The sequence below is a fragment of the Sorex fumeus genome, unplaced genomic scaffold (genome assembly GCF_029834395.1).
Source record: "Sorex fumeus unplaced genomic scaffold, SorFum_2.1 ptg000007l, whole genome shotgun sequence".
Classification (NCBI taxonomy): domain Eukaryota; kingdom Metazoa; phylum Chordata; class Mammalia; order Eulipotyphla; family Soricidae; genus Sorex; species Sorex fumeus.
The window spans coordinates 61,963,053-61,978,682 of NW_026606064.1; the positions used below are offsets into that span (position 1 = coordinate 61,963,053).

Here is a 15,630-nt window from a genome sequence, read left to right on the forward strand (position 1 = left end):
ATTCAGCACCATCGACCATATCCACACGATAACCAAGTTCACTGAGGTTTCTCGGGAGTTCAAGATGCCACTCTGTCTAACGTTCATTGATTTAAAGAAGGCCTTTGATTCTGTTGAGACAGAAGCGGTCATCGAAGCCCTAGCCAAACAGGGTGCTCAAACTCAATACATCAGAATCCTCCGTGAGCTGTATTATGGATTCACTACCAGGATCTCACCATTCTACAAAGAAGTGATCATCTTTGTCAAGAGAGGGGTTTGGCAGGGTGATACCATTTCACCAAAACTCTTCGGTGCCACCCTCGAGAATGTCATGCGACGACTGGAATGGGAAAGAATGGGAATGAAGATAGACGATTGGCAACTACACCACCGCTTTGCTGATGACATCATTCTAATACCACCAAACATTAGCCAAGCAGCACAAATGTTGGCCGACTTTGACTGTGAGTGTGGAAAGGTCAGACTACAGCTGAACCTCATGAAGACAATGTTTATGAAAAACAGTCTCGTTCCTGATGTTCCATTCACTCTCAATGGGACGAGTATCTCCAAATGCAAGTTATGTGTCCCTACGTTGAGAAGTCAACATGACGAATGACCTGGCACCTTAGTTGCACAGGAGGAAGAGAGCGGCTTGGAATGCCTTCAAGAGCGTCGAAGAAATAGCTAAGAGGATGAAGAACCTCTAGCTCTGGGCACATGTCTTCGATTACACTGTTCTTCCTGCATTAACATACGCCTCAGAGTTCTGCCTATGAAAACATGATGGGAACGCTATTCAGGTCTCCCAAAGAGGAATCAAAAGCGCTATGCTTGGAGTATCATGCTTCACTCAAATGAGTGAAAGAATCCAGAGTTTCTACCTCTGTCGATGGTCAAAAATCAGGGACACTGTCTTGTTTGTGCCTTGAAACAAGGAGTCGAAAATCAGATGGGCCGAACACGTAATGAGATTTAGAGATGACCACTGGACTAGAGCTGTTACTGACTGGATTCCACAGGACGTCAAAAGATCGCGTGGCTGCCCACCTACGAGACCATCAGTCTTCTTCATCAAGACCCTGAACGATCAGTTTAAGGCTCTTCGTGTTCCTAGAATGAGCAGACACCATTGGGCTATATTAGCACGCAACAGGGTCGGATGGAGACGTTACTGGCGCCCGCTCGAGTAAATCGATGAGTAACAGGATATCAAGTGATCAAGTGATCAATGATACTGGATAACATTTTCTATACCTATTTTATAACCATATACTTTTTTAGTGACATGTTCAATTTTGTGGTCCATTTTCAATGATTTTTTCCTTATTATTTGGTTTTGAAAGTTCATTTGTTTTGGGAATATAAATACTTTACCAAGTCTTTTCAAATGTAAGTGGAGCGTTAACTAAAAATGTGGGTGGTTCTTATTTCATCACATAAAGGGTCCCCATGGAAGGTGCCAAGGAAAGGCAAGTACAGGTTAGGCTTTACTATGAAAGGATTACGGCAATCTCTGACTGGCCCAAATGATAGTGATCAGGAAAGGACCTTCCCAAGAAGCTATTATTTAAAACTAGTATGTAGTATAGGAAAGGATCCAATAGCCATGTAAAGCATTATGAACAAGAAAATAAAACAATTTTATAGAGATGATATTTGACAATTTATGTGAGGATTACTTGATTAATTGGGAATTTTCAGAATAAGCCCCCAAGAAACTAGCTAATATGCTAGTGGTTTGCAAAGGTTATCCACTTTGTTTCTCCCTATTGTGTCCAGACCTCAATAATATTTCATAAAGAATGCTAAAGTCATATTAAGTAGAGACGCAACTCCATTGAAGAGGATACTCCATTAAGATTTGTTGAAAATAAAAGTTGACCTCGTTTTTAGAGACGATAAGACAGCTTGCCAAGAGAAAAAAGTAAATTCCTATTAGAATCAAACTCAAGATAAAATGCAATTTATTTCATACTTATTTCTTGAGGAATTAAGAAAGTACATATTGCTGTAACACTTAACAGAGCAATATAACTCTCCAACCTGGGTGACATTTGTACTTACAATGCAAGGAATACTGCTAATGAATAGTACAAGAGAGGAATTAAGTCATTTCCCTACTGTGACTTTTAAGTTCACTGGATTAAAAATAAAAAGCAGATTTCTTAAAGTCACGGAATAAAAGTAAATTAAAAGTTTGTTTTAAAAGGTAAGAATGTCATTACTCTAGTAATAATGAACATTGTGCTCTAATTCTATAGGAGTCATTGAGCTGCACTGTGGTATAGGAGGCAGAACTTCATGACTAGATTTCAAAAAAAGTGTAGTTTTCAATGCTGCTAAAATGTGAGTTTTTCTGTTAAGAAAAAGTAATTAAAATTGCACTCGAGTGTGAGGGGAAAGAAATGAATGCTAATTTTTTAACATTAATATGAAAAGTCAGTGGTTATGTAAAAAGAACAAACCACCTATTTTACAGGTCTAAATGAATAGCATATCATTAAATATCATTAAACAGTTCTAGTTAATGACAGATCTAAGCATAGATTCTTGGTTTACCACACAGATTTAACTTTTTAAGCTTATGGTCTTCTACTCAAATCTCTTCGATAGCCATGTCCACTTGCCAACATACCAAATTCCACAGGATGGATATGTCGTTCCCAACGTTCTCCCTTCCGAAATCCAACACGCCATTTCGTCGGTAAAGAAACAAACAGCACCCGGCCCAGACAAGGTCAGACCTGAACACCTGAAGAACCTGCCGTCAGTACTCATCAATACACTGGCTCGGCTCTTCACTCGCTACCTATCTGAATGCAAGGTTCCGTCCCAATGGAAAACCAGCAGGACCGTACTACTGTTCAAGAAGGGAGACATCCATGACATTGGCAACTATCGCCCGATCTGCCTATTGTCTGTCATCTACAAGTTGTTCACTCAAGTCATCCTAAATAGGATTGGCAGAACACTAAATGAAGGACAACCATGCGAGCAAGCAGGGTTCCGCAAAGGATTCAGCACCATCGACCATATCCACACAATAACCAAACTCATTGAGGTTTCTCGGGAGTTCAAGATGCTGCTCTGTTTAATGTTCATTGATTTAAAGGAGGCCTTTGATTCTGTTGAGACAGAAGCGGTCATTGAAGCCCTAGCCAATCAGGGCATTCAAGCCCAATACATCAGGATCCTCCGTGAGCTGTATTGCGGATTCACTACCAGGATCTCACCATTCTACAAAGAAGTGATCGTTGATGTCAAGAGAGGGGTGCGGCAGGGTGATACCATTTCACCGAAACTCTTCAGTGCCACCCTCGAGAACATCATGCGACGACTGGAATGGGAAGGAATGGGAGTGAAGATAGATGGTCGGCAACTACACCACCTCCGCTTTGCTGATGACATTGTTTTAATGACACCAAACATCAGCCAAGCGGCACAAATGCTGGCCGACTTTGACCATGAGTGTGGAAAGGTAGGACTACAGCTGAATCTTACGAAGACAATGTTTATGAGAAACAGCCTTGTTCCTGACGCCCCATTCGCTCTCAATGGAACGACCATCTCCGAATGCAACAGCTATGTGTACCTAGGTCGAGAGGTCAACATGACAAATGACCTGGCACCCGAGCTGCGCAGGAGGAAGAGAGCGGCTTGGAACGCCTTCAAGAACGTCGAAGAAATAGCTAAGAGGACGAAGAACCTCCGGCTCCGGGCACATCTCTTTGATTCCACTGTTCTTCCTGCATTAACATATGCCTCAGAGACCTGGGCCCTACGCAAACAAGATGAGAACGCTATTCAGGTCTCCCAAAGAAGAATAGAAAGAGCTATGCTTGGAATATCACGTTTCACTCAAATGAGAGAAAGAATCCGGAGTTCTGACATCCGTGGACGATCAAGGATCAGGGACGCTGTCTCATTTGCCAAGGTGTCAAAAATCAGATGGGCTGGTCACTTAATGAGATTTAAAGACGACCGTTGGACTAGAGCTGTTACTGACTGGATTCCACGGGATGTCAAAAGACCGCATGGCCGCCCACCTACCAGATGGTCAGACTTCTTCGTCAAGATCATGAACAATCGGTTTGAGGCCCTTCATGTTCCCGGAGCGAACAGATGCCATTGGGCTACACTAGCATGCGACAGGGACAAATGGAGACGTTACTGGCGCCCACTCGAGCAAATCGAGGACTAACGGGAAGTTAAGTGATTAAGTGATTAAGTGATGGTCTTTGTGTACTGAGTATGGGGAAAAAAGGGCACTGCATATTTAAGTAAGACCCACCCAGTCACTCCGCAATTACATGTAGTTTAGAATACTAAGTGATATTTCAAAGGTTCCAGGGCTTTTCATACTATTTATCTTTTCTGCCTATGCTCAGCCCAACAGTTTCTACTTTCCTTTTTTTCAAGTTTACAGATATTGACTTCTACTTGTCTAAGATTAGTATATTGTATATATTTCTAATATTAACATTTTAACATACACTTAATATTGCCAATGCATAACACAGCAAGTAGGACGTTTGCCTTGCATGTGGCTGACCTGGGTTCGATACCTCCGTCCCTCTCGGAGAGCCCGCCAAGCTACCAAGAGTCTCCTGATCACACGGCAGAGCCTGGAAAGCTTCCCATGGCGTATTCAATATACCAAAAACAGTAACAAGTCTCACAATGGAGACGTTACTGGTGCCCACTCGAGCAAATGGATGAACAGGACAGTGCTACAGTGCTACTTAATACTGCATTTGTTTTCACTAGAGTGTATTTTCAGTTCTAGTGCGGGGGGGGGGGGGGCGCAAAACCACTCTCCGGCCCGCGGAGGTGGCCCTAGGATCCATAGGTGCAGGGAAGGACCAACCGAATGAACACAAGACACAAGAGACAGAGTACAGTTTAAAAGCAGAGAGAAAAAGGGACAGGCTTTATTGAGGGATACAGGCTGTTTATATAGGGTCGGGGCAGCCCAGTCAGAGCAGAAGCAATATAACCATCAGGAACAAGAGCTTTACATAGCATTCAAGGTAAATATTTGTACATCAAAGGGTCTTATGGCAGTAGCTGCATCCTGAGCTTTACATTTGTATATCAAAGGGTCTTATGGCAGTAGATGCATCCTGGAGGTCACTATAGATAAGGCCAGATAAGATAACTGTCAGCCTGATGTATGTGGCTATAGATCAGGTACCTGCTGAGGTCAGGAAGTCCTGGGAGACTGTCACCTATGTCTGTCCCAAGCAGTTCCTAACATGGGAACCATGGCCAGGGTCTATGAGAGGGCTCTTGGCTTCCCACATTCTAGAGTTCCTATTGAGTTATTTTTTTATTTATTGCACTGTAATTTGACACAAATTACTGTGGGACCAAAAGAAGAAATCTTATATTTATTCACACTGAAATTTGAAACCACAATTTTCCAAACTTTCCTCTGATAATTGCCGCAGAGTTTGTTTACAAAGTTTTCCCATTCTTAAAGTTTTTGTTTCACTGGGTTTGGGATGAGGAAGAGTGATCACCAGAGTATTTGAAAGACATATTAAAGGACAAAGTAACTGGAGTCTTTTATTTTGTAAAGTACTAAAGTAGTTTGGAGAAAAAAAAATATGACTAAATCTTATACACATATTACTTATGCATTTCCTGGGTTAGATAGAGGACTGTAAAGAAGTACATTTAGTACATTTAGACTGTTTTTCTATCTTGCCCTTTAAACAAAAAAATAAAATGACAAGATTCTAGGTAATTGGCTGTCTGTTCTGTTAAAAGTACACCAAATAACAGCCTTTTACAAGAGAGCTGGGGATGGTTGTTCCAGCCCTAAGAACATGAAAGGAATCATCCTGTCAGTCTTCCACTCCACTGCAATTGTCCTTAACGAAAGGAAGGAAGGAATAATGCTTTGCTATTAGAGTAACTCAGAAGCCCAGTTTATTAGTCCAGCATGACTGGCCCAGGCCCCCAACCCCACCCCAACCCCATCCCCTTATGAGTAAACAGTCAAGGTTCAAATGAGGAACAAAAAACACATTCCTTGTTAATATGTTCATTGTAACTCTCTTTCCATTGTCTTGTGTTCATTACAACAGGCCTTGACTAACCAGTCATCAGTATATAAAAAAAAAAGAATAACCAGTAACGTATATCATATAATATTATTTGGGTCTAAGAAAATCATTTTGATTACCTGAAATGTGCATTTAAGAAACTTTATGACAATTTACTGGATTTTTGTGCTTCCAAATACCACCTGTAATTTTCAGTCTTTGAACTTTTGAAAGGGATATAATTTCAAAGAGAAAAATTGGTATAATTAGAAAGCAATGTCACTATTAAGAATGAACAAATCAGGCCCAATTTAGATAAATAATAGAATGCAGTCTGTAGCACCACCATGAAAGGAGTAATTATAGCTAAGGTTGGATGATGAGGAAAAAGGATCTTTGACAGAAAAATGTCCTAACTCTGAATTTTGGTTCCATTATATGACTGAAGGTACATTAAGCAAATAGCCCCTGAGAGAGATGCCTGGCTTCTTTAGGTGCTGGAAATGGGACTACTCACCCAACCAAGATGGGGAAAATTATAGTAAAATCTCATTTTCCCCTTTGTAATCATCAGTAGCAAATGCTTAATATCAAATGATTTTATTCCATTTGTACTTTGTTTCCACCTTCCCAGATCCCCCTCCCTTATTATGAAGACTTGACACATCAAGTGATAAAAAAATATGTATCCTAAAAAGTCTATAAAGACCAAGCAAAACAAATTTGTTTCAAATCCAGAAAAGCTTCTATTCCTTCTTTCATTAGAATATTTTGTTACAAGTATGGAATTTCATAGGACTAGCAGTTAGTGACCCTTTACTAAATCCAGGCAGCACTTAAGAGTGCCAAAGAGAACATCAAAGAGATAATGCAGTAGAAAATAATTCCTACACAGAGCCATGCACATTATTCATGTGCAAAAAAAAGGAAGGAAGGAAGGAAGTCAAAAATCATAACGAAATCACTGAGAAAATAGAATGTACAGTAAGATTCGAGTCAAAATTCTTAGGATCTCTATTCTGTGTTGAGACATAAATAAAAAATTTTTTCAAGGTGAAAAGTCATAGAGGGAGAGCATGGCTAAGTTCATCAAGCCTTTCCAATTCTAAGTCAGCAGTGTCACCATATGCTCTCCTTTTCCGAAACACATCTCTGTCAGGAGCTCACTTTGGAAGCCCAGCACTGGTAAGGTTAGTGCCATAGCCTCTCTTCGGCCAGTCTTTGGGTATTTTCATGCAAAATAATTTATTTGGGCTTTATTAGCATAAGAGGTATAATTAGCAGTCATTTTGTAGGATAAAGTATTGATGCCACAGTCAATTTTCTGAAAGTGCCTCTAAAGCAGCACCTGTGCCATTCATGTTTATAAATCAGGTAATTGTACATCTAGCCACTTATGTGTGTCTGTAATTAGCCTAATTTACATATGCAAATCAATTATCTTATATACAGTTTGCCAACTTCTTGCTTTCTTTATGCTTTCCTCACCCCTATAAATCAGATTTGTGAAATGCCATTTTAATAAAGTACAATTTATCCTTTTTGTCTTAAGTCATTTAGGGATATTTCTAATACCTCAACCTAATAATAGAATATAAATACAAACTTCAAAGAAGCTGTTAAGTTTCTACTGATTCGTTATATCATAAATTTACTTTCCATGTTGTATTAGATGTTCCAAAACCATTTTAATCAATATTTTCTGCTTCCCCTATAAGAACTATGATTACAAACTGCTAATCTAACTCCAGATGACAATATTGAGAACTGACAATATAACTAGAACAGAGGCTTGATAGGAATAATAGGCCATGATTAATCTCACTCAATATTATTCATCTCTGGGCAGAGATTTATAACTGTGTCCTTGCCCACTTAGGTCTCCATTAGGCAAAACAGCTGAATATTCATCCAAATGCTAATCTGCCACTTATTCTACATGGGGAAAAAAGGATGTGTTGTAAAAGATGTTTTGAAGGGGCTGCAGTTTGTTGTCTAGCAGCACGAAAAATATTTTGAAGAAAACAAGAAAAGAGAATTTTATCCAAAACTACTCCCAGGATTTACTCTGTATTACAGTTCTATCCATACAAACAATAATGTAAAGTAAAGTCTTTAAAATTCTGTCAATTTGAAGTAAAACAACCTAACTTCATAATTCGTATTATATTAAGTAACTTGGTAATAAGATGAAGAAACGTTATGCTTTGTTTTAGTGTGTGATTTAACTGAAAAATGAAATTTAAATGTCACTCAGAAATGCAAAATAATTTTGAGGTCATAACAGATTGCCTATCTTAAAAGAATACAACTGGTCATTAAAAATATATCTCAAATTCTGTAAAATATTCTAATATGCAGTTTCATATTTTGAAAGCTTCAATTAAAAGTAGAGGATAAAAATATAAATTTATTTCTTCTCACTAATAAACCCTTAATAAATGCAAGTCAAGAGAGACAATAAAGTACAAACCACCGGTAAATAAATGAAGGAAGGACATGAACAAGAGACTTCAAAATGTGTCAATATGAAGAGCAGATGACCAACTGCAAATGGTCTACCAAGGCAGAACTCGTAAAGGAAAACAAAAATCTTAAGATAGCCGTAAGAAAGTACAGAGTGAGTACTACTGTCACAAGGTGAATTGAGCAGATTACCCAGACAGGGATAAAGGCAGTGCGAATTAAGGTGGGATTGTGGGCAGAAAATTCTTTGTAAGTCTCTAATCAAAAGATTTAACACATTCTTAATATTAAATATCAACATTGAAAGCCTATGAAAACACAACACATGCAAGAATCCAAGTGTGTGCTCTTGTGCACACGCACATGCAAGTGCATGCGCGCGCGCACGCACACTCACACACACACACACACACACACACACACACAGCATTTCTCAAGGGGAGAGAGTATGAAATGATCCACAGGAGCCTCAGGTGAAAATCATGCAGGTAGGAGTAGGGGAGCAGTACATGAGACTAGGGGGTCAAACGGTAGGATAAAGAAACCATGGGAAGGAAATAAGGTTGGAAGGTGGCCATGGCAGGTAAGAGTCAAGAAATATTGCCAACACCATCCCAGAGAATCTAACCAGAAAGAATGAAAGATTTGGTGCCATCAGTATTGTGGATAATGGGAGTAAAGTATGTCCAAAGTGCAAAATAGAGGTATGTGAAAAGAGGAGGGCTGTCCATCAATGACCCAGGTAGGCAGTGGAGAGTGGTCCAGAGGTTCAGATTCAAGGAAGACACAGAAGAAGGGACCAAGAAGATTCATTAATGGATTAAAATCCCTGCCAAGTGCCAGAACAGTAGCGCAACAGGGAGGGAGGGCACTTGCTTTGTATGTGGCTGACCTGGGGATATGATCCTCCACATCCCACATGGTCCCACAAGCACCACCAGGAGTGATCCCTGAGTGTGGAGCCAGGAGCAACCCCTAATTGCATTGCAGTGTGTGGTCACCCTAAGCCCCCCCCCCCCAAAAAAAAAAAGAGAAACAAACAAACAAAAAAAGAACCTGCCAGAATTGAGTCTAGGGATTACTAACTTAGAGAGAAAAGCTGAGGCCTATGGATTCAGATAGAGCAACCAACACATCTAAGCACAGACCTGCTTAAAAGGCAGCAGTGCCAGTAAACTGAATCTACATCATCATTGCTCTACTCTGTGAGCCTCGTAGTTCAGGTTACTCTTTATCAACAAAGTCAATGTATTTATTTTGAAAAGTATATTTTAAAAATTATTGAGGATTGAGAGATGGTACAGCAAGCAGGGTGATTGCCTTGTATACTGTTGACCCATGTTCAATACACGGCACCCCAGATGGTCCTCCGAACCTGCCAGGAGTGATCTCTGAGCACAAAGTCAGGAATAAGCCCTGAGTATGGGAGGGTGGCCCAAACCCCCTACTGCCCCAAAGGATTGTCTGTCTGAAGTTAGATAAAAATAGAGTAAATATTCATAAGAAATGCCTGCCAATTTCAAATAGACAAATGCAGAGGGAGAAAACTTGTTAAACATTAAAAGTAGTTCATTTCATAGTTTCAAGTATTTTCTACAGTGATCATTATTTTTTGTAGTAAAGTAAAGTAAAAGTAAAGGCCCTCCCGTTGATCATCGATTTGCTCGAGCGGGCCCAGTAACGTCTCCATTGGAGACTTTGTTGTTACTGTGTCTGGCATATCGAATACGTCACAAGGAGCTTGCCAGGCTCTGCCATGCGGGCGAGATACTCTCGGTAGCTTGCCGGGCTCTCCGAGAGGGGCAGAGGAATTGAACTCAGGTCGGCCACGTTGGCTACGTGCAAGGCAAACGCCCTAAAAATCATACTAGAAAAATAAAATTTATTAGTAGCTATTGTGCAGGAAAAATAGTGGGACATTCCCCAAAAGAAGTGCTGTCATTATAAATGTTAACAAAATAACGATGACCACAGTAAATGGACACGTCATAGAGGTCAAATAAAGTTTTTATCACCCTCACAGTTTGATGAAAGTGACTGAAAAAATTCCTATACCAGAGGCTGGAGCAATAGTATAGCTGATATATAGCAGGTAGAAACAAAAAGTCTATACATTTGATTATAAGCAATGATCAGTTTGAACTAATAGTCAATGAAAATTAATAAAACCACATTCTTCTAGAACTGGAAGTTACCTTAGTGAGGCAACTTCTAGTCCCCATAAATAAAAAAGAAAAGCCCTATTACTCACAGGATTTGGAAAGGCAGACCCTTTATCTTCTCTTGGAAAAAATTCAGTATTCAACACCATCACAGTAGCCAGTAAGTACATTTTTCCTCCATAAATGTAAATAATACCTGGCTCTGCAGTTTGAGTCATTAGCATTCAATGAAGAGAGAAAAAGAAACTTGCCGTTGCCCATTTTGTCTAATGGAGCTTCGCTCACATTAATTTTCTCTGATATTTTAGCATGTAGCACGGAGACTTAATATCATTAGCTGAACAAAATATGATGAATAAATACATATTATAATGAAATCCCTTTTAGTGAAAAATAGTTCTAGTTTCTCTAGTCTAAAGTAGAGATGTTTTCTTTCCATAATTTTCTTTAATTTCCAGTGGCTTAAGATAACGAAACTAGCATTAAGTTCTCTATTCTGCTGAGGATGAGGAACATGCTAGAAAAACTGCTGCATGGTGTCAATGCTGCATAAACATTAAATCATTCTAAGACCAGCTTGTAAATTCCTCTCCAAAACATAAGCTGGACCACTTACCTCGAGAACCAACCACAGCTTATCTCCATTTAACTTATCCTTCTTAAAGTACATCCCGTAGAATTTGACAACATTAGGGTGGTCAGAAAGTGATTTTAAGATGTTATACTCTACTTCAATCTCTTCATCAATATCCTAGTTTCAAAAAATCAGAAAAATGATAGTGAGAAAAAAATGTGTAGTGTCAAAGAAATATGACTACCAAGTAAAAAGTTTAATTTTGTCAAAGTAGCACTGTGGCACTGTAGCACTGTCCTCCCATCGTTCATCAATTTGCTTGAGCGGGCCCTGTAACGTCTCCATCGTGAGACTTGTTGTTACTGTGTTTGGCATATCGAATACGTCACGGGTAGCTTGCCAGGCTTTGCCATGCCGGCGAGATAATCTCGGTAGCTTGCCAGGCTCTCTGAGAGAGCCGGAGGAATTGAACTCGGGATGGCCACGTGGGCCGCGTGCAAGGCAAACACCCTACCCGCTGTGCTATCGCTCCAGCCCTTTGTCAAAGTAAGGTACAAAATTTTTACTGAGCTCAATACTATGTATTAGTATTTCTCATTGCATCATTTAAGGGTGAGATTACAATTTTCCTGCTAATCAATGTCTCCAATTGTGCTAAATTCATTGAGTTTAAAGTGTATATGCAAAGGACACTTTTTGTATGCAATTAGAAATAAGCAAATATGCACAAAGTATTTCACTTGATTTTCCTTTCTTTGTAGAGTTAACTTTGTTTCAGTAGCACTCAAAACAAAAACCTATCCAGAACTTGTCATCTAATCAATTAATTCCTAATATTTAAAAATGTTAAAAATATGTGTGATAGCATATATGGCATTTAGTTAGCTAAAGATTCCTTTATGAAAATTAGAATAGATTATTAGCCTATCTATAAAATTGACAAATGTTTCCATTCCTAGAAAACCACTTACATCTGAAACAACTCAGAGTAATCAATAAGAAAAAATATTCTAGTATTGGAGCTGGAGCAATAGCACAGTGGGTAAAGCATTTGCTTTGCACACAGCCAACCCGGGTTCGATTCCCAACATCCCATATGGTCCCCCAGCACTGCCAGGAGTAATTCCTGAGTGCAGAGCCAGGAAGAACCCCTGAGTATTGCTGGGTGGGTGACCCAAAAAGAAAAAAATTCCAGTGTTGCTTTTATAGTAACATTTAATGTACATGTCAGAATATTGGGAGCACAAAGCTGAAAAATTCTAGATTAGAACTCTAATTTGAGAAGACATATCTAAAGATCAGAGCAATTAAAGACACAGAGCTGGTTAGTTAAGATCCAGGATTAAATTATAAGATTTCTGCCTATTACCTTCCAATCCTATTCTTTGAGAGAACATTACAAGTTCACAATATATGGTGATAAAAGCATGTGGTATTATTTTTAAAATTCACTGTAAAATTCACTCTAAAATTCACTGCTGGAATTCAGTAAATTTTATTTTATGATCAAAATATCTTGGGATTATAAATCCTTTTTTTGAAGATTAACATTATTATCCTTTAATTTAACATCCAAGAAATGTAAATTATTATTCCAATGAAATAGTGTTTGACCTACAAAATTGATAATGAAATGATGACTTGAAAAATTAAGGTATTATTCTTCATGTGAGCAAGCTGGCATTAGACTTAAATTGTTTTTATTTGATTTATGACATGATGATGAAGAGTAAAAGAAATTCTTACAGAAATATACATGTACTATGAAAAGAGTAAAGGCACAACAACAAAAACTTTATACTATATAGAATTAATACTGCACTAAAATAAACATATAAACATGATTTATAAGAGTAGTAAAGCAGACGAGTAAATTAGAAAATAGTGGCCGCCTACACTCATGAGTCATTTGTTCTCCACAGAATAGAATAGCAATGCAATGGGAGAGATTATGGGATTATGGGACCAAAATATAGGGTGCAACTGGCGCCTTTTTCTGGCCTCCATGAATCCCTAATTCACAGTTCAGGGAAATGAAAGGCATGCACTGTCACCTCGGTACAGTTTGTTCTCTCTTCCCTCAGGTCTAGATGCTAAGAACTTTCCAACAGGGCAATATGAAAACACCGAGCACCAGGAAAGTCTGGACACAGGGCTCTCCTTATTTCCCCTTCTGGGTGTCTAATTTACGATTTCAAAATCAATCCCCATGGTTGATCTTATCCTCCACTTGAAATAAGATGCAACATTATCATCATAATGGGATTGCTCGAGGTAAAGGTAAAGGCCCTCCCGTTGATCGTCGATTTGCTCGAGCGGGCCCAGTAACGTCTCCATTGGAGACTTTGTTGTTACTGTGTCTGGCATATCGAATACTCTCGGTAGCTTGCCGGGCTCTCCGAGAGGGGCGGAGGAATAGAACTCGGGTCGGCCATGTTGGCCGCTTGTAAGGCGAACACCCTACCGCTGTGCTATTAATAATGGGATTAGTAGAAATAAATTCCAGGTAAAAAAAAAAGCAAGCCTAAAATAACAACCGATGCACAGAGACCTTTTCCAGTTCCTGCAGTCTATTAATGGGAGAGCTGTGACAAGTGACAGCAGAGACTCCTCCCCACACACCATCATCTCCATCATGCCACTGTCTCATTAGATAGTTGGAGCAGGATAATTAGGAAAGTTTCATGTGGTAGCAGTTTGGGGAGTCTGTGACCACTACTACTTCTGGCTTACCGCTCTGCTATCGGGGGCAACGACATCCAGAAAGCTGAAAATGTTTCCTTAAAACCAGGGCTGGAGTGATAGCACAGCGGTAGGGCAAACGCTTTGCACACGGCTGACCCGGGTTCGATTCCCAGCATCCCTAAGCACAGCCAGGAGTAATTCCTGAGTGCATGAGCCAGGAGTAACCCCTGCACATTGCCGGGTGTGACCCAAAAAAGAAAAAAAAAACAGTGCCCACACCCAGAAAACACAATCTCAGTAGTTTTTTCAATTTCTTAAAAGCAAAGAAGAAACTTCATAGGTTCATGGTCACATCTACCACTCTCTGAGAAAATTCAGGGTACCCCAATGGTGTCAGGCTTACACCAAGGCACTAGGAAAGTTCTTCACAGGAAACAGTGGTCTGGAAACAAACATGTCTGCTTTGGGGACACGGACACACCTTGACAACTAATTTCCCTTCTCTGAAAGAAATTTTAAGTTTTAAAAAATATGTCTGACTTGGTTTATGGGAAACTCTGCCTGAAGCCTAGATAAATGCTGGAGGAAAAGGAAATTAGTCAAGATGACATCTTAGAAGTACTCCTAGAACCATAAATACATTCCTAGAATTTTCTCTGAAAGCTAAATTAATGTCAAATCAACTCGAGCTGTTTTGAACTATACTTCTCCAGATGTTCATATGACATAATCATTCATTTTATCTAACATTTCTTGAGTTTTATTTAGTATATAGACAAGGAAAGTTTAGCAAGTTGATTTTCCTACTCCTTTTAAAAAAACAAATAATAACTGACCGTGTGATAAGATACTTAAAAACTTTCATCCATTAGACACAATAGAAAGGGGCAGGAAAATGACTTACGTGAATCGGATCCAGAATTTTGACGGCTGCTTTTTGGCCATTTTTCTTATTTAGTGCTTTGAAAACTTTCCCATAAGTTCCTTTGCCGATTGTTTCAGTAATTTCCCATGTATCAGAAGGATCAGGGAAGTTATCAAAAATGACTGTTTTCCCAGTTAATGGAAGCATCTCCAAAGTTTAAGTCACTAGAGAGAGAAAGTACAGAGTTTCATCTACATTTCATTTGGACTATTAAATGGCACATAAACTCATGGGAAATTTTCTAGTATTTTCAATGATATGATGGAAAATATATAGCACTCATCAAATGTACTTAGAATAAAAATTTTCCATTTCAATTCTTCTTGCAAACATAGTAGTATGAGTTTAATAATGCATTGTAAGTCAGTCTTTATTTCTGTGTCTAATGTTGGTCCTATATTAATTGCGATTAATTCTTTTCAGACAAAAATAGTAAGTACATGTTTAAAGGATTTCTACTTGTCTTTTATTAAGCTATTAAGAAAATAAATCAAGGACAGTGCTAAAGCTATAGTACAGCAGATAGGGTGCTTGCCTTGCACGCACCCAACCTGGGTTTGATCACCAGCACACCATATGCTTCCCTGAGTCCACCAGGAGTGATCCCTGAGCACAAAACCAGGAGTGAGCCCTGAGAACTGCTGAGTATGGCTCAAAAAAATTTAAATCAAAGACTTAATTTGAGAATAAACTTCAGTTACAATTAAATCCAACTCGTTACTTTGCTTTGTTATAGTATCCCAGGGTTCACATCTGTTGGTGCTCTGTAGCCACACAGGTCTG

At 39.2% G+C, this 15,630-nt stretch overlaps 1 protein-coding gene across 1 annotated transcript in view; it reads right to left on the minus strand.

Moving 5' to 3' along the window:
* Positions 1-14,994, minus strand: part of MYO3A (myosin IIIA) — a 176,542-nt gene extending 161,548 nt beyond the window's left edge. The window contains exons 1-2 of the mRNA XM_056107182.1: positions 14,827-14,994; positions 11,280-11,414 (exon numbers count right to left, since the gene is read on the minus strand). Coding sequence (XP_055963157.1) covers positions 11,280-11,414; positions 14,827-14,994 — 303 coding nt within the window. The remainder of the gene's footprint in view (positions 1-11,279; positions 11,415-14,826) is intronic.
* Between the last annotated feature and the right edge of the window lie 636 nt (positions 14,995-15,630).